Genomic DNA, 25846 nt, shown 5'->3' with positions numbered 1-25846 from the left:
GCTACCATAACTGTGACGGGAGGAGTATATAGAAATGGAGAAAAAAGAAAAGAGAATTATTTCTTCTCCTATCCTGTTTCATATCCTTTCTCATTGTTGGGGGTTTGCCACTATTGAGTGTTCTTTTTATGGTATAGAAGCCACGTCTTTTATGGCTTGACATTAAATAGATTTAATATTATCATGGAATAGTTCTGGATACCGAACAGGAATCCAGACAGTGTTTTGTGACATTGTCAGGCAGCAAGCATGAGTGACAGCTCACAGCAGCGTTCTTGCTGGGGCGCCCATGAGATCACATCATGGTAGAAACAGAGAAAATAGGTTGTTCTAATGTGTAACGTAATGTAATCTGTCAGGCCATTCACAGAGCATGAGAATGAACATAGCTTAAAACCAAGAAGACTGTGAGGATTGGTGTCCCACCTGCCTGTAGAGAAGTTTATGTTCTTGATGTGTACAGTGATAGCCACACATAAAACTTTTCACAACATGACAAGAGCTAGCTGCTGTACTCTTCTTATGGCCCCCTGCTTTCTGCACCTGTATATTTTTTCAGCAAAATATATTGGGGATTATCCTCTTCAGAGGGAATTCTCATTGTTTCTACCCCTCACTGATCTGAGTGCTTCATAATTTACAGCCTACCTCTGTTTTAACTAACAGGTATTCCAGGGAGATTATTGCCTCCCCAAAGGGTGGTGTGTGTGGGGACTGCTACTGCCTGCTGCTGGACCGATTGTCTTAGGCTAGCATGTTGTGGTGGTTTTTGTGAAGTACCATGGCTCATAAGAAAGGATGAATCGAGTCAGGTTACAGTTCCACACAGCCCACGATGCTGTGCCCAGCAACAGCAGTTTGGGGAAGGAGGGTAAGAACAGGGCAAGTACACAGCAAAGCTTCTTTCACTAGGGCCTCCCAGACCCCGACACTCTTGAGAATGAGCTCCTAGTGCTTATGTTATGAGAAATGATGGATAAAAATTTCCTGTTTGTCTTCTCCGTGATTCTCATTATTTTCTACATTGCTTTTGCATTTATCCCTCTATCAACTTTTTTCCTAGGGTGAAGGATCCTAGTCTGTTTAATTTGGTCCTTCCTTGTTCAGAAACTTTCCATTCCTTTGGTCATCCTTAGTTACTTTCTCTCTACTATATCTAATGCTACTCTCTCCATTTGTGAGATAGAGGGATGAGAACTAGCTGCCATATTCACGTTACAAGTATTCAAACAGGTGCCCCAGGGATTTGTACAGTGACATTTCAACAGTATTTTGAAAACCATCTGCAAGTCTTTGTGATTAAATTTAATTTGTATTACCTTGATTTTTTTTTCTCATCAGTAAGCTTTGTCACTTCATTTTTTCCAGGTCATTTATGAATATGTTGAACAGCTCATTCAAGTTGTTTCCTAACTTTTAATCAGTTGTTAATCCTCTATAGGACATTCCCTCTTATTCTTTGAGAGCTTAGGAGGTTTTTTAAGAGTCTTCAGTGAGAGACTTCATCAAAAAGGATTTAGAAATGCAAGTTTTATATCAAGTGATCACCCATATCCACATGCTCATCAGCTCCCTCACAGAACTCAATCAGATTTATGCAGTATGGCTTCCTTCTACAAAAGCTATGTGAGGGGCAATTGATATGTCATTTCTCTCTTATGCCCAGTAATTATTTTCTTCATTATTGTTTCTACCAATTTCAGGCATACAGAAGTTAGACCTCCTGCCCCTTGCATCCCCTCAAAATGCTTTTCAAACATTGGCATTGTGTTTGCTGCTTTTTCTCCTAGTACCGAGGCTGGGTTAGGTCTTACATTGTACACCACAGTTTAATTGCTCAGCATTTACTATTTCATGTTCAGTTTAGATTTCAGTCAAGATTTCTAAAATATCGACTCCTTGGATTTACTCTTGTTCATTCACTGATTTGTCCTAAAACCTTTTCTTCCAATTCTTCAGCTTGAGACAGTTCCCCTGGCTTTTTTCTGCAAAGAAAACCCCAGTGCAGGGACCTCCTTACATCTCTATGGAAGATGCGTGGATGCAGAGAATTCATTTAGCTTTTGTGCTTTATCCTTATCTTCTTCGAGCACTCTTTTTACATCTCAATCATCTGTCAGCCCTACCAACACGCTGGCAGGCTTCCTGCTTCTGTTGTCTTTGAAAATAATTTTATTACATGTTTTAATGTCTTCAACTACTTGTTCCTCAAGATACGCTTTTCAACAGACTTATTATGGTTTCTCATTTAACTTACCAGATCTGTGCTCTTTTCTGTTTTCCTTATTTGGGTAGAACTTGCACTTTTTGAGGAACAGTACCCTCCTTTATTCACTTGTTAAACCAGCCTGGGCTGAGGCAGCAGCAAAGGGCAGGTCCTTTTGAACTGACACCACCATTTGAAATATGCAGTGTACCACATATTTCCAACATTAGAGACTGATAATTGTCCGTGCCCCACTCTGTCCTGTGACAGATGCTGTTCTGTGCCTCTATCCCCCATGCCCACTCCTGACTGTCATCGTCCACACGCGTGGACCCGTTACTGATGTGGCACACTGTCGCTGCAGGGAGGAGCCTGATACAGGCTGAGCTCTCCTTCTCTTCCTTCCCTTAGATGGTAACGCACCTCCTGCTTTCTAGCAAAGTGCCAGAGGAGAGGAGAGCTGCTACAAGGTATGGAGTGAGCGTGGCTCTGAGACTTGAGTGGGGGCAGCTGTGTGGGAAAGGTACTAAGGAGGAAAGGGGGGTTTTGGAAAGAGAGGTAGAGTACTGCACGGCAGGGGAAGAGCATGGGATCCAAGTGCCATCTTGTTCATCAGCTTCCACAACAGGGCAGTGCTTTTGCAGGACAAATCCCCGTGCCTCAGCCAAATTTGACCAGCTGGAAACTGAGGGAGGACGTGGGCAAAGAGAAGGAGGTGCTTCCCCCCACCCTAGTCCTCCACACCAACCCTTCCAGCACAGCAAAGATTCATGATTTTATACTCTCACAATATTGTGCGGTATTGTGCTACTCTCTTTGGGGCTGCTGTTGCACAGGCTTCCCATGGTGCTGCACAGCTCTGCTCTGTCATGACTGTAAGTAGCAGAGAAGACCCAGGTTCCCCAGGGAGATTAAGCACCATCCTAGTCTGCGGCATTTCTTACCAACTGTTGTTGGTTATAGAGTCCTGAAAGTTGGTTTGTTCTGTGAATCCGGTTCCTCGGAGGCTTGTCTGCGCACGGAGGCTGAGCCCAAGTGCTATGCATTGCTCGGGATGGCAAGATAGCCAAGACTTAAATGCGACAGTGCTGAGTGTTTTAGTGACTTGTTCTCCCTTATAAATTTTATCCTCTTATCGCTGACAGTCAGTGGAGCTGCACCGTTAACTCCGTAGCAAGAGGTTTGTGTTTTTGGAACGAAATATTCCCATGCCGCTTGTATGTGGCTTAGCTGGTGAAAACAAAGCTCCTATCTATCACAGCTCTTCTAGATAACGGGTCCCTTCTCCATTGTTTCTGCTGAAATGTCATCTGGAGTTTCTGTACAGATGTTCAGGGTTGAATTCTGTCCCTGGCTGCTCGTCAGTCCAATAGTTTGTTCTTGCAGAGCCGAACAAAGACACAGCAGCTCACGCTGTGTATCTCAGTGCAAAACCTCACTGGATAGAGCTGCAGGCTGGAGATGTGTGTGCTGCAGGCATAAAAATAAAAACTTTTGTTCATATGGCTCCTTTAAGCGGGCACGTTATTGTAACTATGCCCTCCTTCTATGATGTTAATATGTGAGATTGAGCAGGCCTGAGCCTGGGCAGTCCCTGAGTGGTAAACTCTTCATAGGTGGTGACCTTCCCTGGCATTGTTATTACTGAATTTTGACCCAACTTAGTGTGGGGTAACGGTGTTAAACTCTTTGGGATGCTGCTGTCAGACTGTGTTGCTTACTGACATGATTTAGGCCTTGGCTCTTTTCATCAACAGAGAGATGCTGATGTTCTTGCTCAGGGAATGGCATTCTGCCAAACTAAAATACCTACCTAGTTCTCTCAAAGCCGCGCTGCTTTTCACTTCTCCTTTTATGAATCTTCTATTGCACCAGTCCCACAGAATTGCAATAGCCTTATGCCCCTTGGATCCGCCTCGTTACAATGGGGAACCACAGAGAAAATTCACCTTCACGCAGAGAGCCAGCACAAAATGGAGGGTACTGGTCAACTCACACTCAGAACTGAAAAATCCTCCTTTGAACATTGCTTAGACTTCATGCTAAACTCTGTACAAAGGTGATTGTCACACAGAACATTATGCACAGTCTAAAATTGTCCTTGGTTACTCAAAAGCTTAAAGGAGTTGCACCAGGCAGTTAAAAGCGGAATCTGGTTCTCTGTCTGCAAACTGCAGTGCTGTCCTTTGGGATAAAAGGTGCTTGAGAAATCTAAGTTGTGGCAATAATGAAAAAATTCCTGTGTCTCTGTGTCATGGGGTGGTGCTTGAAGTCACGCACATGCAGAGAGGGAAAGAATGGGCCTCTGGCAGGGGAGTTTTCATGAGGGCCCAGCACTAATCCATGCGGAGCAAGGATTCTCGAGTTACAGATGGAGGGAGGAACAGGATCAGAAAACCAGAACTGGTTTGAAGTTCAGGTGATGAAAAGTGGTAGGCTGGAGTTCAAAGACAGGATTATTGGCTAGTGTTGCTTTAGTAGTTGGTGGGGGAAGAGCTTAAGGCCACAGCATTACTGCATTGCTGATTTATCAACACAGCCAACACTGTGTATGGTATTTGAGTCACTTCTAAATCCAGCCGCTGGCAATGAAAAGCACATTTAATCCATGTGTTAGATTGTTTGAAGAGGTATCTGTCTCCTGGTCTCTCCCTGAGGTTGGGATTGCTGAAACTGAAAAGGAGGTGAGAGAGGAGATTTTAACTGTTTCACAAACCCTTCTCCTTTTGAGGGGTTCACATCTCCAATAGCATCTTTAGCGTTTGGGATATTGAAAAATGAAAGGCTCTCTCCCCTCTTGCCCCCTGCAGAGAGAACTCCCACTGTCTCTTCTGTGACTAAGGGGCAAAAATCAAAGACAGGATTTGTATTTAAACAGTTTATTGTTTTTAAGCATGTTTTTTTCTCAGGCTGGGATTAATGCTCTGTACTTAGGAGTTCCAGGATTCATCTGCACTGTTGGCTCTGATCTCTCTGCAGCAGCCCACCGCTGCAAGATAAAACACTGAAAAACATCCCTTATTAAAGTAATTCTCCTTTAATCTTTTTCTTCAGTTCTCTTCCATGAAAGAGTATCACTGTTTAACTAGTTCCCTCAATGGTTAATTGCCCTCTGATTTAATACCCGTACGCTGTGTTAGCACGCAAGGTACTCACATTGGCTGTGGGAGGTTATAGACTGAAGCTCCAAAAATGTCAGTGCAAGAACAGAAGACAGTTCTCAGATCAGGCCTGAGTTGTATCTGCAGAGTTACCCCAATGCCTGGAATAAGAGTGGGGCAATCAGAGGGCGAACCTACGCTATATTTGCAAATCTGCAAAGGGTATCCAAAGTAAGAATTAAAGAGCATCAGTAAGTCAACAGAGAGAAAAGGGGGTGAAAATGTTTGGAATAGCTGGAAAGCTGAAGACTGACAATAAAGTACCTTGGTAAAACATAGGGTGTTATAATTCAGTGTTGATGTATATCGACAAAATCCTAAGGCAGCAGGCTGGAATAGCAGGCATATAGTAGATCACAACGGAGCTAGGTACTCCAACCTACATGGGAGGCCCCAACACTGAAACAACCCCAGTTGCTGTAGGATGGGTTCATGCTGAATGAGCAGAGCTGTCTGTGGACTGCTAAAAAATTTGCCTTGGTGCCGCATAGCTCACATCAGTCACCTGAATACGAGTTCACTTATAAGCAGCAAAAAAGAGGGTGCTAACAGAATCCAATAGGAAGCATGTGAAGATCTTTTTATAGTTAGAAATGAGACGTAATCTCAGAAATCTCAGCACTAATGTCCAGTGATGTTACAGCCCCTCTTGTGGATCACTTTATCTGGGCATCTTTATTCAAGTGCAAAGGGACTCTGCAAGCAGAAAATACACAACTTAGCCAATAAATAACTGCTTTATACAGGTAACACACACAGAAGCTAGGTATTTAATGAAATATTAGGCTAAGCATTAGCATACTCCTCACCTGTGTAAAGGCTCCTGAAGAGTCTTTGCTGGTGAGGCAGGCATCAATCAGGAGGGAAGAGTCAGCCTCCATGGTTGCCATCTGCTACCAGCTGGGTCAGAACTGATGGCACTGACAACTCAACTCAGTGACCCCAATGATTCGTGACTGGTCCTCAGCTAGACTGACTATCCCAACTAAACCTCCTGTGGTTTTGTTTTTCTTCTGAGATCTTATATCTCTCCATGTTGGTGTTTTTCCTCTTGAATCCCTGGGCTACTGCTGGTGCTGTCTCAACAGCCCTACCTCTGTCTATAATTTTTGCTGTGCATACTTTCTCCCAGCTCATTCTCAGCAGTTTGAATGAAGCTGCACTGTATCAGAGCTGGGCCCTGGATCCTTGGTACACAGGTAGTTAAATCCCTGGGTTGGGTGTCAAAGCAGGAAGCTTACAGCAGGTATGGCAGAGAAGCAGGGTAACAGTAGCCTGTTGATTTTAAAGGGGCATAATTTTGGAGCTTGCTCAGTATCAGCACTTTATATTTTGGGGATCTTGTCTCAGTTCTAACAGGAGACAAGAAATACCCCTCTAACTAGGGTTGTTCATATGGTTTCTTTGTAGGGCTTTCTGGTCAAGAATGTTTTGGATCAGGCAAGCTGGCACTTCTTCTCAAGCTGTAAAGTCTGGGTGTTTTTGTGAGAGGTGAAGTTAGGTAATGAAACCTTTGGCTTCAGGATCATTGTACCCAGACGAACCTAGCTTAGTAACCATAAAAACTATATTGGAGCTGTCTGATGGTCTTCACAATCTGGGCTGCAAGAGCATCTACCAGCAGCGCATTTGCTTAATGTGGCACTGCCTAGCTATTTCTTGTCTTGTCACTGGCAGCCTCACTGCTAGGCTGCCGGGTCCATGAGCCAGCCATGGGAAATGAGTAACTCTCTTGATTATAGAGGTGGTCCTGCTGGGGTACATCTGAGTTACATGAGCAGGAAGTGGTGAAGAAGCAAAGCTCATGTTGCTACTTCCCCTGCCACATCTGCTCTGCTGATGAAAAGCTGGCTTTGGTTTGCAGGCTGTCTGGTACATTTCAGGCTCCTGGGTTACCAACACTGAGGGAGAGTAAGTGCATGCCTTAAATTTGTCAGTGCTACAGTTTCACTCTCTGTCTGCTCCAAAATAGGGAATACAGCCTTTCTGCAAACAGTTTTTCCTAGCTGAAAGTTATGGTCACCCATGCTAAGCCATCACAGAGAAAAGACTCTTTCAACCGTCAGTACTGTGGCCCCTGTCCAAGAAAAAATTGTATTTATTGCAGGCTGTTCATTTTGTCCGCAATTTGTCTCACTCTTGAGATAAAGAGTAAGTCACTGCAGAGGGCAAATGCATTCTTTTATTGCATGACAGAGTCACTTGCTTTATTGGGAACTGCAGCAGAGTAGTGGTTGGTCTATACAGAAGGTTTTTCCCTGCTACCAGCTTATTTGGGTGATGTGTGCAAACTTCTCCATGAGACTGCTGCAGAGAAAGAGATCTGTTGGAATAAGCATGCACAATGGGTTGTTTGAACTACTGACTTGAGCTAATGATAGCCTCTTGGCCATGCCATCTCTTCTACCTGCTAATGTCTTTCCATGTCTAGTAACTAATGTCTACCAATGGTTGATGCATGCTCATCCATGTACAAATCACAGCATTGCCTTAAGCTTTCTAGAAGCTAGACTCGGCAGTCCCAGCTGCTCATAGACTTTAACAAGTATATACTTCTTCCAGCTTTGCTCTGCCACTAAGACACAGTATGGAAGCCATCGCCAAGTTTGATTTCAGTGCTTCTGGAGAGGATGAGTTGAGCTTCCAGGCTGGAGATATGCTGAAGGTAAGTGCAGCCCTAGGCTTGACTAAACAGCATTTTTGAGAGTGCTGCCAGATCTTTCTATGCTCCCATTTGCCTTGACAAAACAAATGAAGACAGATGTCTATAAACTGGGATACAAATGCAGGATACTCGTCTCCCATAGGGCTTGCTATAGGTCAACAAACAATTCCCAGGACATTTAAGTATGTGTCCACTTCACTTGATTTGAGGTCCATAAACTATGGATTTAGTTGCCCTACAGTCCTCCAGTAGTCAGCAGGGAAGGATAAGTACCTTTGCTGGGGTGGAGATCCAGTTCTTCAGTAGAGAGATTTTGAGGGTCCTGTCTGTTTTCATTGACTGTATAGGTAGTCTAGGATGACTATGTTCAGGATGACTATGTCTAAAAGCAGGCAGGATGAGTGTGGTCCAGAGAGATTGCGGTCTTCCTTATTTCCAGCTCTTAAACTGTTTAAAAGATAGTTATCATGCATTATAGAACTTATATCTAACTTTTCACTGTAAGTACTCTTAGTTGCCGCAGGGGTTTTGGGCAATTGCAAATAGAAGAGGGAAAGTCTATGAGACAGTCTGTTACACGCATAATGGCAGAGTTTAAGAGGTCCTGGGCTAATAATAATATATATACACCCTTACAAGAATTTAGCAGTGGGGGAATGACAGAAGTAGAGTTGATCATATACAATCATGTATACATACATACAGAGCATGTGAGAGTCTCTTTAAAGTTGATTTGCATGTGTTATGATAGAACAGTTCTTGTTAACCCTACCAAAGTCCCACAAATGAAGCCACACGCTGCTCCACCCAAATTATTTATCCACTTCTCAGCTCCCAGCATAGCTGTTCTGTTTCAGTTGAAAATGCCTGAGTATAACTCAGGGGTGTTGTACAACAATAGGATCTAAACCCTTGTTTGGCCAGGGAGCCTTCGCTATCTCCCTGTACAGTCCCAGCTGTTCCACTTAATAACCAGACATTGGGTCTCAGCCTTGTCTCTTCCATCACCACCATTTTTTATTTTATTGGCCTTTTAATTCCTGAAGCTTACACAAAGCTAATGGCACCCAGAACTCATTAAGATCAAATACCAGGTTTTTCCAGAGAGCTATGAGAAGGTTCTGGAGAAATCACTGCCTCTCTTCAGTGTAGATGAACATTTTCATTCCTAATTCTTCCTTAGGTCAAGAGCAGTCCCCATGTCCCTACTGTCTTGTGATCTTTACCTGATATCTTCTTCCTCAGGAGACTCTGGTTTCAAGTCCCTAGCTGGGGTGATGGTGTTGGCCAGATTACTTTTCCTTCTGTTCCTCAGTTTCCCTTCCTGTAAAATCATTATAAGCTAGAGCTTCCTTTCAAAGTACATTGGAAGCTACTGGTGAAAAGTGTCAAATAACACTACACACTGGTATTATTATTAGTTGTCTGGTATTATTATTAGTTGTCACAGAGACTTCACTAACAGAAAAGTCAGACTGCCTCTTGCTTTAGTGTCCTTGAGGTAAACAAAATAACACCTTAGCCGCCCAAGCCATAGTAACAGTAAATTAGCCTGAGTAACATCTCTCCTCTGGCATACGCACACATACATTCATACCCTGTCATGAGCCCCCTCCTGCTGCCTGCACAACCTGCTGGCTGCCTTTTCTGATTTATAAAGGAGATAAGATGAACAGTATTGATGTAGAGATTAGAAAACAGGAAACATGAGGCCCTCAACCAGCAGTGACAGGAGGAAATCCACCCTCTCAGCCCCCCCCCCCCCCACATCCTTCTCTGAGAGGATGACACACTGAGAGAAACCTGCCAGCCCTGCACCAAGAACCAGCAGGTGGGTCTTTCTGGAAAACTTGCTGCCAACAGAGCAGGGCCTGAGTGTGAGCAGGGAGTAGCTATCATCCCCTTTGGTTGGCCACAGCAGCAAAAAAGAGCCTTAATCCGGCACCCAGGGATGGGGAAACAGTGACTATACAAGCAGGGAACTCCACAGCTTTCTATTCCCCAATCTTTCTGTATCCAAATGCATAAAAAAGGCCTACGTGGCAGGCAAGGCAATGGAGAACCAGCCTCAGAGACAGTAACATCCGGTTGCCAACACCTAACAGTTAAAATGTGCGTTAGGCTCCCAAAAACATGAGATTGGCTTACAAAACAAGTATTGTTGTTAACAATAGATTTTAAATTAAGTCTTTTTCACTTGCTTTTTCCTTTTAAAACTGTCATGGCTCATGCTTTCAGGCTCCTCTCCAAAACCAGAGAGAACAGAAACATGTTCTATTTCATAAAGTGGAATTCTGTCCCAGGAGTTGGAATGTCAAACAAAACACCAAAGACCACAACATTTGCAGTAAAATCACAATGTGGTTGTATCCCTGTCCTCTCTCCTCTAGCTGAGGGCTATATCAGGGGCCAGGGAGCAGTGAATTTGGGCAGTCCCTGGTCAGCTGTGCAGTCCCTAAGGACCACTACAGTCAACATTAATGTGAGCACACTTGAAGCTGCTCCACTGTGCACTGTGGACTGGCTTCCTGCTATCCTACAATCTCTTAAGTGTAATAGTGGCTTTAAAATACTTTTTGCCTCCTTCTTTTATCTACCTTGGCAAAGCTCAGGGCAGCTGAAGACTTACTAAATAATCTCTTACAAAATGACATGTGAGAGCACAAGGTAACATCCGTGCAGTCATAATGCATACACACAGAGATATAGCTGTATATCCCTCCATACCCATACATGTCAGGGGAGTTTTCACAGATTTTTTTCTTTCTCCCTTTGAAACTGAGATGCTCCAGTACCAACTATTAAAAGCAGCAGAGAGAACTCCTTAAACCCCTATTAAGTCCTTCAGAGCTGAATTTCTCCATTTCGCAGACATCAGAGACATACAGATGGCATCCCCAGCCACCTGGAGGCATTCAAATGAAGGGATAAAGTTAACAAGCAATCCCTCTAATTCTACACGGCCTTCTTTATTGCTTTCTTTGCTCTGAAGTGGTCATCAGCCACTAACCTCGCTGCATGGTGGGTGGGAAGTAGAGCATATGCGGAGTTCTATTCTTACAAGAAATTCTTGTAAGGGTTTCTGCCTGGGTTTCTGCCAGAATCTTGGTTACTTTTGCCTTTCTCGGGAGACATGTTTATTCCATCCATCTCTCCATTGCAGGTTTTGAGCTCCCAGGAAGAGTGGTACAAGGCTGAGCTCAGAAGTCAAGAGGGCTACGTTCCTAAGAACTTCATTGATTTTCACGTTCCCCCGTAAGTGTCATGGAAACTGTGTGCACCACCATTGCACATTTCCCCACAGTGCTGTCAAGAACATGTGTGTGTGCATGCACAAAGGAAGACATGACAGAGGAAGCATTGGTTATAACATACTACAATTTAAGGCTGGCAAGGATTGCCATAACGCTATACGTAGTTCTGCCAAAATACCTTATTTCTACCCTGAAGCATCCTGTGTTCTTTCAGAGCTGAATGGTTCTCAATGTGCTCTATCACTCCCAAGTGACTCTTTTGTTACTGTTGCTCAGAGGGGTGGCACTGGGTTGTGTGTCAGGGTTTAACCCCAGCCGGCAAGTAAGCACCACACAGCCACTCGCTCACTCCCCCGTGCCGTGGGATGGGGGAGAGAATCAGAAGGGTTAAAGTGAGAAAACTCGTGGGTTGAGATAAAGACAGTTTAATAGGGAAAGCAAAAGCTGCATACGCAAGCAAAGCAAAACAAGGAATCCATTCACTACTTCCCATCGGCAGGCAGGTGTTCAGCCATCCCCAGGGAAGCAGGGCTCCATCACGCGTAATGGTTACTTGGGAAGACAAACGCCATCACTCCGAATGTCCCCCCCCTTCCTTCTTCTTCCCCCGGCTTTATATGCTCAGCATGACATCATACGGTATGGAATATGCCTTTGGTCATTTGGGGTCAGCTGTCCCAGCTGTGTCCCCTCCCAACTTCTTGTGCACCCCCAGCCTACTCACTGGTGGGGTGGTGTGAGAAGCAGAAAAGGCCTTGACTCTGTGTAAGCACTGCTCAGCAGTAACTAAAACATCCCTGAATTATCAACACTGTTTTCAGCACAAATCCAAAACATAGCCCCACACTAGCTACTCTGAAGAAAATTAACTCTGTCCCAGTCAAAACGAGCACAATGTGGCAGGAACTGCATTTAGGTCTCTTTGGACAGGAGAATAGTCATGATGTGAAGTCTTGGCAACAGAGACAGAGGCTGAGCACATAAAGGAAGAGCAAGACATCTCTCTGAAAATGAATTATAAGAATGTAATTCCCTCCCCCCCGACTCTTAACTACATTAACTGCCTTCTCCCCCCCCCCGCTATCCGTGTTCCCTCCCCCCGCAAAGCGTGTGTGAGTTTCTCTCGGTACACTAGAGGTCAGTGTAACGCTACATGCAGTGTGACAGCTGGTGTTACTCATGGATTGACAGAGATGATAGACCAGACATGCCACCCTGCTCCCACACACATGCAGACACGCACACACACACACACCCTTCTCCACGCTTCGTGACTGCACACCCAAACATAGATCCGTCAGAGGACAGGCATACCTCCATTTCTCTCTTCCCACTGAGTAGATGGCACTGCACTTTCAGAAAGGACTGATAGGTGTTTAAATGCATGTTAAATGTGCTGTCTGGCCCTGTGCCATAAATATGACAATGCATGGCATTTTTACAACCTTTTCCTTTCAGTTGGCAGAAACGCTCCCTAAAGCCCCTTTAATTCTCCTCTTTTGAAAAAGTGCTACAGCACTTCAGGAGAGAACAGGCAGAGCATGCACCAAGCCCAGTACTGCTAGCTCTAACACACTGGTGCTCTGAGCAGGCAAACTGGGAGTGTACACTGATTTTGTGGGTACAAATAAGTGCCACTGTCCCCTTTGGAGATGGCACTTACTGGCCTTTTTGGACACAAGCCAGCCTGCTTGGCTGAGCTGAAGGACATTATGAGTTTGCCGTGCAAATATGGGCTTGTACTTTTGGGCCTCAGGGGGACGAGATCTCGCAGTCAGTTGTTCTTGTTCGCTCTTTCACAGGGCTGTGGCATCACGCAGGGACACTAGCAGCTTCTTTTTTCACACACATTTTTCTCATGATGCTTTCTCTGTGCAAGAGCTGTGAAGAAATATTTCTGCTTTGACGCCTTTCTAAGAGTAGCAGGTCTGCACTTTGAAGCAGTTCAGGCCAGATGCTAGAACCAGATGTAGGGAAGAAAGCTGTCTCCTATTTTTGATGGGCTGTTTTTTCCTATCTTTGCCTTGTCAGGTAATCATTGAGACCAGTTACCAATGCTGATTAAAGTCTGATTTCCTTTTGCTAATGATACCTAAACTGTGATGGTAGTAAGGAGAAGTATAATGAAACTCAAAAGTGGAAATGACAGAGCTTATGAAACTATCAGTCCTTAATTTTAATGCAATACAGGTAATTAAGCATTACGTAAAAGCAGAATACTGCAGATTGTGTATTTTATTAGCTGTGGAGTGGACATATATGAGTGTACATAATGATTTTTTTTCTCTACGGAAAAATTCCTATTGACACTGTATTATTTTACTATTTATGGTGACTTTCTCATTATTAGTCCAGTGCCTTATACTATTGTTTGTTATGCCTGGCTAAATTTACATAAATGCGCTTACATATTCTGTGTTTCTGTGATTTTGTGGTATTATAACTCTTGCAGGAACCAGTTTATTAGTACTAAAACTTTCATGGCTTTCTTCTGCTAGAAATTTATGTGTGTCCCTTGCAATATATCCATCACAGTCTAGTAATTTTCAATCAGTTTACCAAAAGCAATTTGATGTATGTGTCTGAGAGTTATGTGTGTATGTATGTCTACATACACATTTGTAATTTAAAATTTCTTTGACTAACCTTACTGTACTGTGCCTGTAATTACAGTTTCAGCTGTGTTGCTTCTTAGCAGGCCAATGCTTACATTGTTCTCCTTGCATCTACGTGCTTTTACTGCTCAAAGAAAACGGTCTGCACCCATCAAAACCCTGTACCTTAGCATGTAGATGGCCACTGGGAGTAGGCATGTGGGTTCCTGTGATCCTTTTGTTTTGGCTTTCCTCCACCCTGCTTATTCACGTCCTCCCTACCCTCAATTTTTTTGTTCCTTACCTTAATTCACCTTCCTTATTCCTGTCTCCATGATTTTTCCCACTTGACAGCTGGTTTGATGAGAGAATATCCCGCCATGAAGCAGAGAACATCCTCATGAGCAAAGGAGTTGGCTCCTTCATCGTCCGAGCCAGTCAGAACTCTCATGGTGACTTCTCCATCTCTGTCAGGTATCTGCTTCTCACAGCATTTTCCTGCTTCTTTTCCTGTTTAATGGTGTCCCTAGCCTTCTCTTGACAGGATTCCTAATGTGACGTAGCCTCTGGGGAAGTTTGCACGCTGCCAGTCACTGGCAGTGCTGCTGTATTGTGAATGAGAACAAATTAGGCATCTGATTCCCAAATGTTTCTGCCTCTTCAAGTGACACAGTGAATGCCCCATTCCAAAGCTGCATCTCCTGGTGACCTACTTCTCTGAAAGAGCTGCAGCAAAGCAGAGTGGTACATGGGACGTCTCCCACAGTGCAAAACATGTGCCTTCCATTTGTTTTAATTCCCTGACAGTTCTGGTTACCAAATCCAAGAATTCCACTACTACCCATTAAGAGATGACTATTACACTGTTAACTTATTTCCCACAGGTCACTGAACAGCCATTGGATAGGAATGGCTTTTAGTTGCTTGCAGCCCAGCTGCATTTCAGCAACTTATTGTAGCCCAGCCCTTCTCAGGACGTTTGCTTCAAAGCAGAGCTCTTAAATGATGGTTGGTTTCCCAATTTTCAGTCAAACAATTGATAACCAGTTTTAAATTAGAGTAGTGGTTAGCAATGTCTTTGCCAAGCACTGTGCACTTTCTGATTCAGGGAGCTCAAAAAGTATCTGGGAGGAATGCAGGAAAACATTCTGGTTACATCTACACCAATAAACACCAATAAATTAAGTACAGGCAGGCTTTTTCTCTGGCCCTGAGGTCAAGCAATGTGGCAGAGCTCAGATCCATATGGCTAAACGCTCTTCAGCCCACAGAACAGAACAGCTGTATTCAGTACTCACTGCAAACAGTTCCTGGTCCTCTCTGTCCCCCTAACCATGGCCCAGCACTATCTAGGGGAGGGCTTTTTGGTTTAGACCAAAACCATGCTAACACTTTAACAGCTTGTGCGACTGTAGCACTCCAGGATAGCACTCAGTCCCTTCCTGGTCCCCGTTTAGTTTATTTGTGCAGATGTAGCATCTGAGACCAGTGTTTTGAGTTCCTGGAGCTGCACAGAGCAAGGAGGTGGGTACCAAAACCAGATCATATCTGGTGCAAAGAGGAATTGTCCAAATCAGGCAAGAGGTAAGAGAAGGGGAGTTGCAGGGGGGAAGCAGGGGTATAAGGTTGAGATTGTTAATTATTTGGCTTGTAACAGCAACTTCTTTTTTTCCTTCTTTTTTTTTCTTTTGGGTAGGGAGAATGACCAGTACTAATGATATTACATTAGATAGTATACAATTATAAAACTCAGTGTATGGCTTCATGTGACTATATCTGCATGTAGTGGTGATGCCTGTGGTGTGAAAAGGCATAATACATCTCTTATAGTCAATGCAGACTGGATGTTAACAGGAACCTGCAAAGGCTAGTGGGTAGACTACAACTGCACCTTTGTCTCCTGTACAAAGTACGGAATAAAGCTATTAGCTATTTGTGGCCCTCAAAGCTCCTCTGGCCTTTATTTCAAAGGAGAGGTTTTAAAACCCTATGCTTTGTTCTGATAGTGCTTTGTGACTGAGGAGCCCTGCAGTGCTCCATGTTTGTAAGTTGATGAGTCTTTTGAAATACAGAGCCACATCTAGGTCCAGTACACACAAGGACTGCCATTGCTTTACTTTCCAGAAGTCTATATTTTGGCCAAGCAAGAAGCTTTGGTACCCTTCTGGAAAAGACTTTTTCAAAAAAGATAAAAATGCAATCTGGTTGATGATCTCTTACTTTTCCAATTGGATCCAGGCATGAAGATGATGTGCAACACTTCAAAGTGATGAGGGATTCAAAGGGTAACTATTATTTGTGGACAGAGAAATTCCACTCGCTAAACAAGCTGGTGGACTACTACAAGACAACTTCCATCTCCAGGCAGAAGCAGATCTTCCTGAGGGACAACAGCCGAGAAGAGAAGGTAAACACAAACTATCCTTAGGAGTTTCTCAGTAAGAAACCTTTCTGTGGGAGGAATTCAGCCCATGAGAATGTCTTGGCGGGAGCAGGGAGTCTGTCCTTGGAAACCCAGTCATATCACTACACTGCAACATACATTTTTAGTGGATTCAGTGGTACGTACAGTTATATAATTGAGCAGAATTTTATGATTCTGTTTTGGATACCAATAGGCAGTGCTGCAAATCTGCATAGAGGTGCTTTGCTAAAGCTATGCTAAGGCCCCAGAACTGAAATTCTAAGATGCCTTACACATCCAAGGGAAGCAGGATTTACCTTATTGAAATGCCTAGATTTCATAAGGGCAGGTACCCAACTGACTGGTAGGTTGTGTCTGAGAAGAATTTGAGTCTGGTTTCCTAGTGTCCTTGAATGCACCCAGAGTGCAGCTGTTATTACACTTGAAAGTTTGTCTGCTCAGAAGAATCGGCCATCTTCTGTTACTGCGTGAACACAGTAAGGAGTGTGGAGGAACAGAGGGCAGAACCTGGAGCAGTGGCTGGTAGGATCTGAAAAGTACTGCTGAGAATAACATAGCAGATGTGGGAACAAGCTGTACATTCAGGGAAGATGTAGTAGATGTTTGAGAAGACAGGGAAATCCCAGTCCAATGAATGCCTGGTTTTGTGCCAGGGGAACAAGCAAATGACATAGTAGAGACTGCTATGCATTGCATGCACGTACTGGGAGTGAACATGCCTGGTCACTGCAGTAACCAAAGTCCTGCTTTACTGGGAAACGGATTCTGGTATTAAATTACCAGGATGTGCAGGTAGAGGCAAGGCAGAAAGTACATCACTTGCTCACTGCAGCAGTAAAGTTTTAGAGGCTGCATGTTGGTCATTCTTGCTGGCTCCAAAAGAGAGATGATATATTTTTCTGTCTGAAGAAGGGGCTTATGTTGTTGTCTCCTTCTAGACCACTTACACAGAGCTTTAAAAATGCACTAGTAAGGTACAAAATAGAGGCTATGGGACCTATGAGAGAGAGATCACAGCAAAGAATTGTCTGGGGAAGGAGAAAGGAAGACTGTATGCATGTATATCAGTAAAACAACCTGTTTGGGCTGACTGTGAGCAGGAAGAGAAAGAGAACAGCATTTGCTCCAAGATGCAGACAGGCAAATGAAAGAACAGGATTCAAGTTTGCTTTGGCAAACATTGTACATTTGTTATGGTGATGGGCTCAGCAGGGTATGTTTAGCACTCGTCACAGTGGGGTTTCTGTTCACAATTCAAATTTCTAGATGCTATAGCCATATGATAAAATGATAGTGATATACAGATTTCAGTGCAGAGACAAATGAAGTCTAAGGGCAGTATTTCTAAAAAGAGCTTGGCTCCTGTGTCCTCACATCAGTGGCCACATTTTCAGCCCAGCACCACCCATTACTACCTACTCTTCAGATGGGGAATAGCTATGCCAAAGATCTAAAATATGGGATTCCCAATTTGTCCTTCTGTTCAGAGGGCGAGGAGCTTTCCCTTGGAAGAGCCTCCAAGGTAAAGGGTAGTGCAACGATTGCTAAGCCTCAATCAAGGATGTGGTGGGAAGCAAAACCTGACCTCATTTTTGTGCTCTTTCTTCCATCAGGAGAGGCGTGGTGGGAGCCTGGAATGGATGGGCCGGGAAGGATTCCACCTGGGTGGAGCAGCTGGAGAAGATCATTCTTCTATAGCCAAGAGATACGTAGAGCATCCCTTTCCCATACTGCAGCAGCAACAGGTACTACCAGGAATAAGGGGCTGGGACATCAAGCCCAGGGACATGAAACATTGGCCTTGATTGCTTGGTAGCGAGTAAACAGTCACTTTGTCAAAAATCTGCTACCCTGAACCTGCTTTAGGAAGCAGAGTTAGTTAGGTCTTCGTATGGGAGTAGCAGTGATGATGGTGTTGGCCTGGGGAGCTCTTTTGATGTGTAATAAATGTGTGGGCTTTTCATTTAGTTCTGTGATCCGTGACTGATTGACAAACCAGCAAAAAATAGAAGTCAGTGTACAGTGGCCCTTTCACTGGGAACCTGGGAGTACTCCTAGAGAGTTTCTTGAGCCCCATCCCAAAAACTGGAAAACAAGGAATGGTGTCATGTTCTTGCTTTGCTTAGGAAAGGACATAAAGTTATCATCCAGTGAGAGTGCAGAAAAACACTCCCAAATCTTGCACACACACACACATATATCACACACATATATATAGTTTCAGGACGTCCTCTCTAGTCTGTAGAACAAATGAAACCTTGCTGCCTGTTTCTTTTTTCTGAGTTATGCTACTGACATTCAGCACCACAAAACACAACACAGGAATGAGAAATGACTATGGTAAGCCTAGGAGAGTTTGGTTTCCTTCAGAACATTCCTTCTCCTCCTCCCTAATCTGTACCCTCTCTGCATTCTTTCATTATGTTGCGTCCCTGATATGTGAGGCTTCTTTACTCCTTTGCTTGTATAGGAATGGAGAGGACAACAGCAGTACCTGATGCTATCTTCAGAGTTCTTCCTGATTAATTTGGGGGGAAATAGTTTTCCTGGGGTTGGCTCATGTCTCTAGCTAGAGACAGTGTAGCATCATCCAAGGAGAGGATTTGTCCTGCTGAAGGGAAGAAATCCAAAGCCATGTCCCTTAAGGCATGAGAACTCATGCAAGTTCTATATATATCAAGGCCAGGGATACTATACTACTCTACTATACTACTCTATACTACTCAGGGATACTTTACTATAGCAAGGCCAGGGATAATAATGAAATGGCTATTCTCTCATCAGACAAGCAGTGTTGCCTGTCAGAGGACTGCTGATGGACTAATACAGCTTCTCACAAAGCTGAGGGCCTGTACTCTTTGGAGCACAGTCTATGCATGAGCCACATTCGATATGCAGCAGAAATACTCATAGGAGTGAACCATCCACGTAGTAAGTCTTGCAGCTGCAAAGCCAGATTGAGTTCACTCACTTTCTGGCAGGGACAGGTGGGGTGCAAATTGTGCTCCAGTCTCATGCAGCCTCAGCAACCTTTTAGGCTGACAAAGGTGCAAGTGAGACCAAGGGAGGTTTTGGAAGAGTAGGTGCAAGAAAAGAAGCAGCAAGAGGGCAAGGATGAAAGCTGTTTACAAGCAACAGCAAGCAGAAGCTGTTGTTCTTCCTCCCCTCTCTTGACACAACTGATCAGACCCTGTGTCACTGAAGTACTGCTGCAACCTGAGCTAACATGATAACAGATTCTGTCACACCATTATCATAAAAAAAGCTTAGTGCATGCACTAAGGGCCTGGAGGGATGAAGACACTCAGCACCTCTCAGCTGTGCAGGCAAAAGAGAACTTGCTCCCTAGATGTTGCCTAGTTCCTCTCTCCATCTGTCTGGGCTGATTTGTGTTGATATGACTTCAGATGTGTGGTCATATGGCTTCTTTTCTTTGAACCTGATTTTGACTCTTTCTTCTTTGATTAATTGGGCTACTGGATTCTCAGGCTTGCTCCCTGCCCTTTACAGCATGGAGCAGCCCATGAAAAAGTAAAGTAGTGAGTCCTCAGATATACAGTCAGCTGCATCAGCATCACTGCCATTCCACCAGCATATGGGACAGAGTAAGAGCAAGGAGTGGGCAGGACTGGGGCATAATAACTCCAGATTGGCAAAAGTCCCCTTGGCAAGCATGGCTTTTCACCTGTGAGTTAGAACAGCCTTAGGTTTTCTCCAAAAGTCCCAGAGGCCAAAAAAGCCCCTCTCTGACCACCTTTTCCAGCAGCTGTGGAACACAGCTGAGGACAGTCAACTTTCAACTTCTAAGAAGAAAACTCCAAAATAGAACAGTCTAAGGTGACCTCTTCCATGAGGGGCATTACTTGCAGGACTGCAGCACTGTATTGGAAGCAGACATCTAAGATGATTTACTCGAGGGTTGGACACTGACTCCCTGGCCACCAATGACTCTTAAAGCCCCTCATTTATACATCTTAGCATATACATGACTTTTCTCTTGCTGTTTTCTTTCTAGGATAGATATTGTGGGAGTCTGGACAGGAAGGATGGGCTGCATGGACTAAGGGATCACGGCCAAGGAAGTGCAGCAGCTATGCAACGGAGACACACAGACCCACTGCACCAGCAGACACCGGTAGGTGATGTACCTGGAAGGCCCCATCTGCCCAACTCAGTGGGTCCCTTAGCAATGGCCAAGCAGTTTGGGCAATGTCACCTGCACAGAGGTTGCATGAGGAATAGTGTATGAAGCCTGTCAGGACATATCTTAGAAGATGTTCCTGAGTCTCAAGACTCTATCCCAGCCACTTGAATCTGCTTCTGGGGCACTCTGAGGGTAGGACTATGGTTTTATATGAGTAGTTCTAGGACTGTTCTCAAGGCCAGTTTTAGTTAACATGAAGACTTAGTAGAAGAGGGAACTTAGCATGAGCTCAACAAAATAGGCATTGTGAATGAGCCCAAGCTCACCCACGGGTTTGGATCAAGCATGGGTCCAGTCCAGCAGAAGACATTTCTGAAAACCTAATGATCTTTTCTAGAAGGTCTTCATGTCCACTGATGCAAGGGACTATCAAGTATCTTTGCCACCACAGCCAGGCCTTCCTAAGCACAGTAGCTAGATGTACAGTACTCTTTTTAAGTCCTATGGAGAGTTGCCTCATGATAGTGTGCCATGCTACAGTGCTCCTTCTGTCCTGCAGTGCACTTGTAGTCACACTGTCTCTTCCACTACTTTTTGCTTCAGTCCTGAGAAGACCCGTCATCACTCAGTTCTACTTGTCTGCACATGGCACATCCTCTCGGACCTACTATGCCATCAAAGTGGGACTCACCTACCTGTCACCCTTATCTGTCAGAGGCTCTTAGCACAGTGGATGTGGGCATGATGCAGATATGTCTCTGCAGACTTCTCAGACTGCTCCCCTACCTGTATCCATACCTGGCAGTTGACCTAAGTAACCACCTGCTCTGCAAATTCCCAGTATGTGAATGCCTGCATAGAGCATGGTGTCTTTCTCTGCCTCAGCCCATGATTCCACTGCCAACTCCAAAGTATTTCTCCATCACCTCCTAGGAGTGTGACCTAAGGCACGCTCCTCTTCCTTGAGGAAATGTACAGCTTAGCCCAGAACAACCAGAGATCCTAGATCCAAGGAGAGCAGGGAAGGACAGCAGACCTTTCTCAAGTGTGAGAGAAAGAGGACAGATTGGATTAGGAAATTTGGAACAAACTGGAAAACAGGGACATGTCTTCTTTTGGCAAAAGCCCCATTATTTATTATAATCCAGCTCAAAATACAGTGGCTTTTATCCCTCAGAGGCTGTGGCAATGAATAACAACATGCCCTTTCCTGCCACACCCCATCAGTGATCTAGAAGCCACAAATCCAATTATAGGAACGTCTATATGTCCAGCCAAATAACTAGGAGCCATGTCTAAGCAGGGCCCTGAATGGAAGATTTAGCAAAAGTTAGTCTGTCTTCAAACAGATCTCTCCATTTGTGCCCACAAAATATACCTCCCAAATTGTCCATGCCCAGTGGTGTGGGTGCCAACAATTTCTGAGAAAAGAAGCCCATGCTATGTTCTTTAAAAACTGATTTCCGGTCAAAATGGGAGATTGACTGCGAAGTCTCTTACGATTAAGTTCTCATAAGAAAAAAATCTGACCGTAGTGCTCATTAAAGTGCAAATCCAAAATAAACTGATACACCCAAACAGTTCCTAAATCCTTTTTGTCTCAGGGGACTGACCTTGGGGAGAGTCCAAAGAAGGTTTAAGACCCTCCCCTATGCCCCAGAAATGCCTGAAAGAGCAAGTATCATTCTTTACAATGTTCACTAGACTCGCCAGAGTGCTGGCTCTCTTGATGTATCCCTCATAGTCCTTTGCTGGCCAAAGACACATCTCTATATCCGTACCAGCACCAGCTCACTTCCTAGAGCCATTTGCTTATAGTGTACAGCCCAGCAGGACTCAGGCAGGAGCCCTTCTCTGTGCTCCCATAACTGGCTTCAAACATGGCTACCACAGCTGATCTTACAGGGTGGAGAAGATAGAGCCATGTGAACACTGTTTCCTAAAGATCTGCTCTCAGTCTGACTTTTCACCTTATGGTACAAATACCCACAAATATACTGAGGGTGCTGAGAACCCAAGCACCATCCATTGTGTGTCCCAGTAAATTGGTCCCTCCTTCTTGGCATCTTGGCCACTTCCTGGTTTAATTGCAAGATGGTCTCAATTTCAGCATTGTTTGTCCTCCCTTAGTGAACATATGTACTGGGGCATAAAAGGGGTGACAGGAAGATGATCTTTAAGAGTTCTGGCTCATTTTTTCCTGCCTGTCTCTATCTCCTTTCCAGCGAACACTATGGGTCCGTGCCTTGTACGACTTCGATGCTGTGGAGCATGACGAGCTGGGCTTCCGCAGTGGAGACATCTTAGAGGTGCTGGACAGCTCCAACCCATCATGGTGGAAAGGACGTCTGCGTGGGGAACTGGGTCTCTTCCCTGCCAACTATGTCACACCGGTGCCCCTGTGAGGGCACAGTATGCCCCAGAGGGCCATACTGGAGCTGCTCTTCTGACATGACAGGGACAGAGAGGGAGTGCATCTTCCCCAGGACATACGGTGTTTTTGGTTTTGTCTTAATTTATTGGCAATTGATCTTTTGAAATGTTGGTATGAAAGGGAACCCTCTGAAGAGGATAGGAATTTTTTCCCCTATTTTTCACATCCGTGAAGGGGAGGGAGCAAAAATCCTGGACTGTTCATTGAGACCTTGCTGGATCCTCCCTGCCCTGTCACTTCTTTGGCTAAGTATTGATACCTTCCTGCAATTAGGTTTGTTCTGTGGAAACGCACCTCAGACAAGTCAGGCTTCAGTACTCAGGTAGCCCTACCCCTTCCTTTTGGGTCTGGTAGCACTCATAGTCTCTTCAGGCTCCACTTCACCTTTCTTTCAGAGGCAGGAGGAACACCCAGGTGAATTAAATGGTCATTGGTAATCACATTAATTCAACAGGTAGGGCAGGAGAGCGAGGGGGCCTTAGGTTGAGCTGCAAGGCAACCTTGACTTTTCTAAATAGTTTCTGGCTTACCCCTGTAGTACTTTCTGTGGGTGTGGACTGTATGGATATACCAGATGAAGGGAAAGGATCCTGCAAGCTTTTGTACAAACAAACCAGCGGTGAAGGTATGGGAGGGTGAGAACCTACTTTCTTTGCTTCTTCTGCTCTTCTTTTTGCACCCTATAACAACAACTTGTCCCATTTTCAAGCTGCTCTCTGAGTACCTCCACTTCTGTTAGACATCCTGGTTAGAGGACGTCAGGTCCTTCAGCTAAATCAATATCCACTGGATTGGATAACAATGAATATCCCTCACTGGTTCCTTTTGTTAAACTGAATTGGGGAGAGGTTGGAGAGAAGAGGTTTTTCTGGTTTGGTGGCAGAAGTTCTTTCCCTGAGAACATGGGGTGTTCAGGATCACTGTGTACACAACTCTGACTTGCTAGTGGAATGCCTCATCCAACAGGTTAAGCTGTTACTTTACAGTATGCAAAGAATAAAGTTGTGGCCATCAAATAGCCTGTTTTCTGTTCCAGTTTCTTTTGGATGAAATAAGGTAAATGAATAGGTTTTCAAATAATTGCTGAGTGAATGCCCAGATGTGATACAAATATACTGCAAATGAACATTAAAAATGATCCAAACCCTGTGAAGGAGACACTGCTGCATGACCACTGCTCAGGCAAGTTGATATTAAACAAGCCGCCTGAATTTTTCACAACATGTGAGACCTTGGCAGTCAGCAAGGAAGTGATGATTTATCATTCTTGGGAAAGGAAGAAAAGGCAAGTGAAAAACTCTAAAAACAAATCAGACTGATCAAGAAAATGTTTTTATCTTTTGTTAGTCCCAGTGGGAGAAAAATAATCCTGGGAATAGGTTCTTGGTAAAGTCCAATTCAATGTAACTGGCCTAAATAAAGCTGCCAGCTAGACAGAGTATTAGCAGAAAGAGCCCATATTCAAATTTTTGAGAGAACTCCACCAAAAGCAGATTATTAATGGGTGAATTAAAATGAGAATAATTAACAAGGCATATAAGCTTCAAATAGAATAGAAAACTTTGAAAGACACGTTAAGAGCTTATCTCCATTGGCTACCAGGGTGGTTCAGGAAATAGAGAGATACCATATGACTTCCTGGGCTGGGCTTGGCCCTGTTCTCTTGCAGGAGCTCTGTTCTGGGCCTTTAGCAACTCCTTTTGAAGTGAAGTCCATGAGGCTTCTTTTGGAACAAGCTACCTTATTATTGGGTTGGTATGAGGGTGTAACTTCAGTGACTCCACAGTTTGAAGTCTGTTTTGTTGTGATTCGCTGCTCTTTAATTTTTTTTGGCTAAGGTAATATCAAATTTGGAAGAGAGAGGGTTAATATTCAGTGAGAGAGAGGATTAAGACCAGGGGAAGATGGAAGCAAAGAAACCAGAGACCAGCAAAGGCAGAGGAGGGATATGTACGATGTTTCAGCTCTGGCTGAAACAGAAGAAATGGTATGTTCACCCTTATTCCCACCATGTCAAATCATCTTTCAATTAATTCTTTTTTTTATTAGTTACTTTTAAAATTAGAAGCAATGTCTCCTTTTCTTCAGCACTCTAAAGACCCTCTTGGTAGTGAAGATGTAGTTGCACAAAATTAATTTAAGATAATGCACTTAGCAGTTTGATAGCTCTTCACACATTTGAAACCCCTTTACAGAGATTAACTAATTAAGCAAGTCTAAGTAGTACATTGTAAATACCCCCATGTTAACTCACGATTCGTTTGAGGAAGAAGTAAATTTTCACGTGATTTTTTTAATTGATGTTTAAGGAATTAAGATAATTAGCATTAAAGGACTGCACGCTAATTATGGACAACATACCAGAACCACAGTAAAATCATGATTTCCCATTATGAGCAGCACCTAATGACACCAAAATTACTAGGAGGCAAAGGTATCGTCACATCTGTGATAACTATACTAGTGCCGTGTTCTGCACTGCCTTGTGCAGCTGGCCAAGCTTTGGTCTGCAAGACCCAGTCTCGCTTGCCTCTGCTTTTGTCCTTGCTTGCTTCCCAGAGTAGAGGCAGTGCTACCTGCATTTACTGTACATGCCAGCAGCTGGAAGGCAGAGGCATCACACTGCATTTTTGTATCCTCAGTACCTCCCACGGTAGAAGTTGTTTTCCTCCCAGCAAAACAACAGCACAGAGAAGAACCATGGCCTTTCCCAAGTCAATGGAGACTCTGGACACAAGGAGAGGTGTGGGCAAAGGGGGGAAATTTGCTGGGGTAGAAGGTGCTGTAGCCACAGGATGGAGGCATTTTCCATGCCCCATACCATTTTCTGCTGTAGTCTGCCCATGAAATGATATCTCCCATAGATCAGGTCACTTAATAAGGAAGGGGGGGGGGGGGGGGGAGAGAGAGAGAGAGACTCCTCCACCTATATATCCTGCCAACTTTCCTGCTCCTTCTTCCAA

General features: G+C 44.2%; 1 protein-coding gene across 1 annotated transcript in view; it reads left to right on the top strand.

The window, feature by feature from the left end:
* GRAP2 (GRB2 related adaptor protein 2) overlaps positions 1-23798 on the top strand; it is a 41625-nt gene extending 17827 nt beyond the window's left edge. Inside the window, exons 2-8 of the mRNA XM_072846037.1 lie at positions 7930-8032; positions 11196-11287; positions 14235-14354; positions 16119-16287; positions 17919-18050; positions 20321-20440; positions 22675-23798. Of these exons, the coding sequence (XP_072702138.1) occupies positions 7955-8032; positions 11196-11287; positions 14235-14354; positions 16119-16287; positions 17919-18050; positions 20321-20440; positions 22675-22854 (891 nt within the window). The 5' untranslated portion in view covers positions 7930-7954 and the 3' untranslated portion in view covers positions 22855-23798. The remainder of the gene's footprint in view (positions 1-7929; positions 8033-11195; positions 11288-14234; positions 14355-16118; positions 16288-17918; positions 18051-20320; positions 20441-22674) is intronic.
* Positions 23799-25846: the final 2048 nt, after the last annotated feature.

The sequence above is a fragment of the Ciconia boyciana genome, chromosome 1 (genome assembly GCF_034638445.1).
Source record: "Ciconia boyciana chromosome 1, ASM3463844v1, whole genome shotgun sequence".
Lineage (NCBI taxonomy): Eukaryota > Metazoa > Chordata > Aves > Ciconiiformes > Ciconiidae > Ciconia > Ciconia boyciana.
This window is presented reverse-complemented; position numbering and strand designations above follow the sequence as displayed.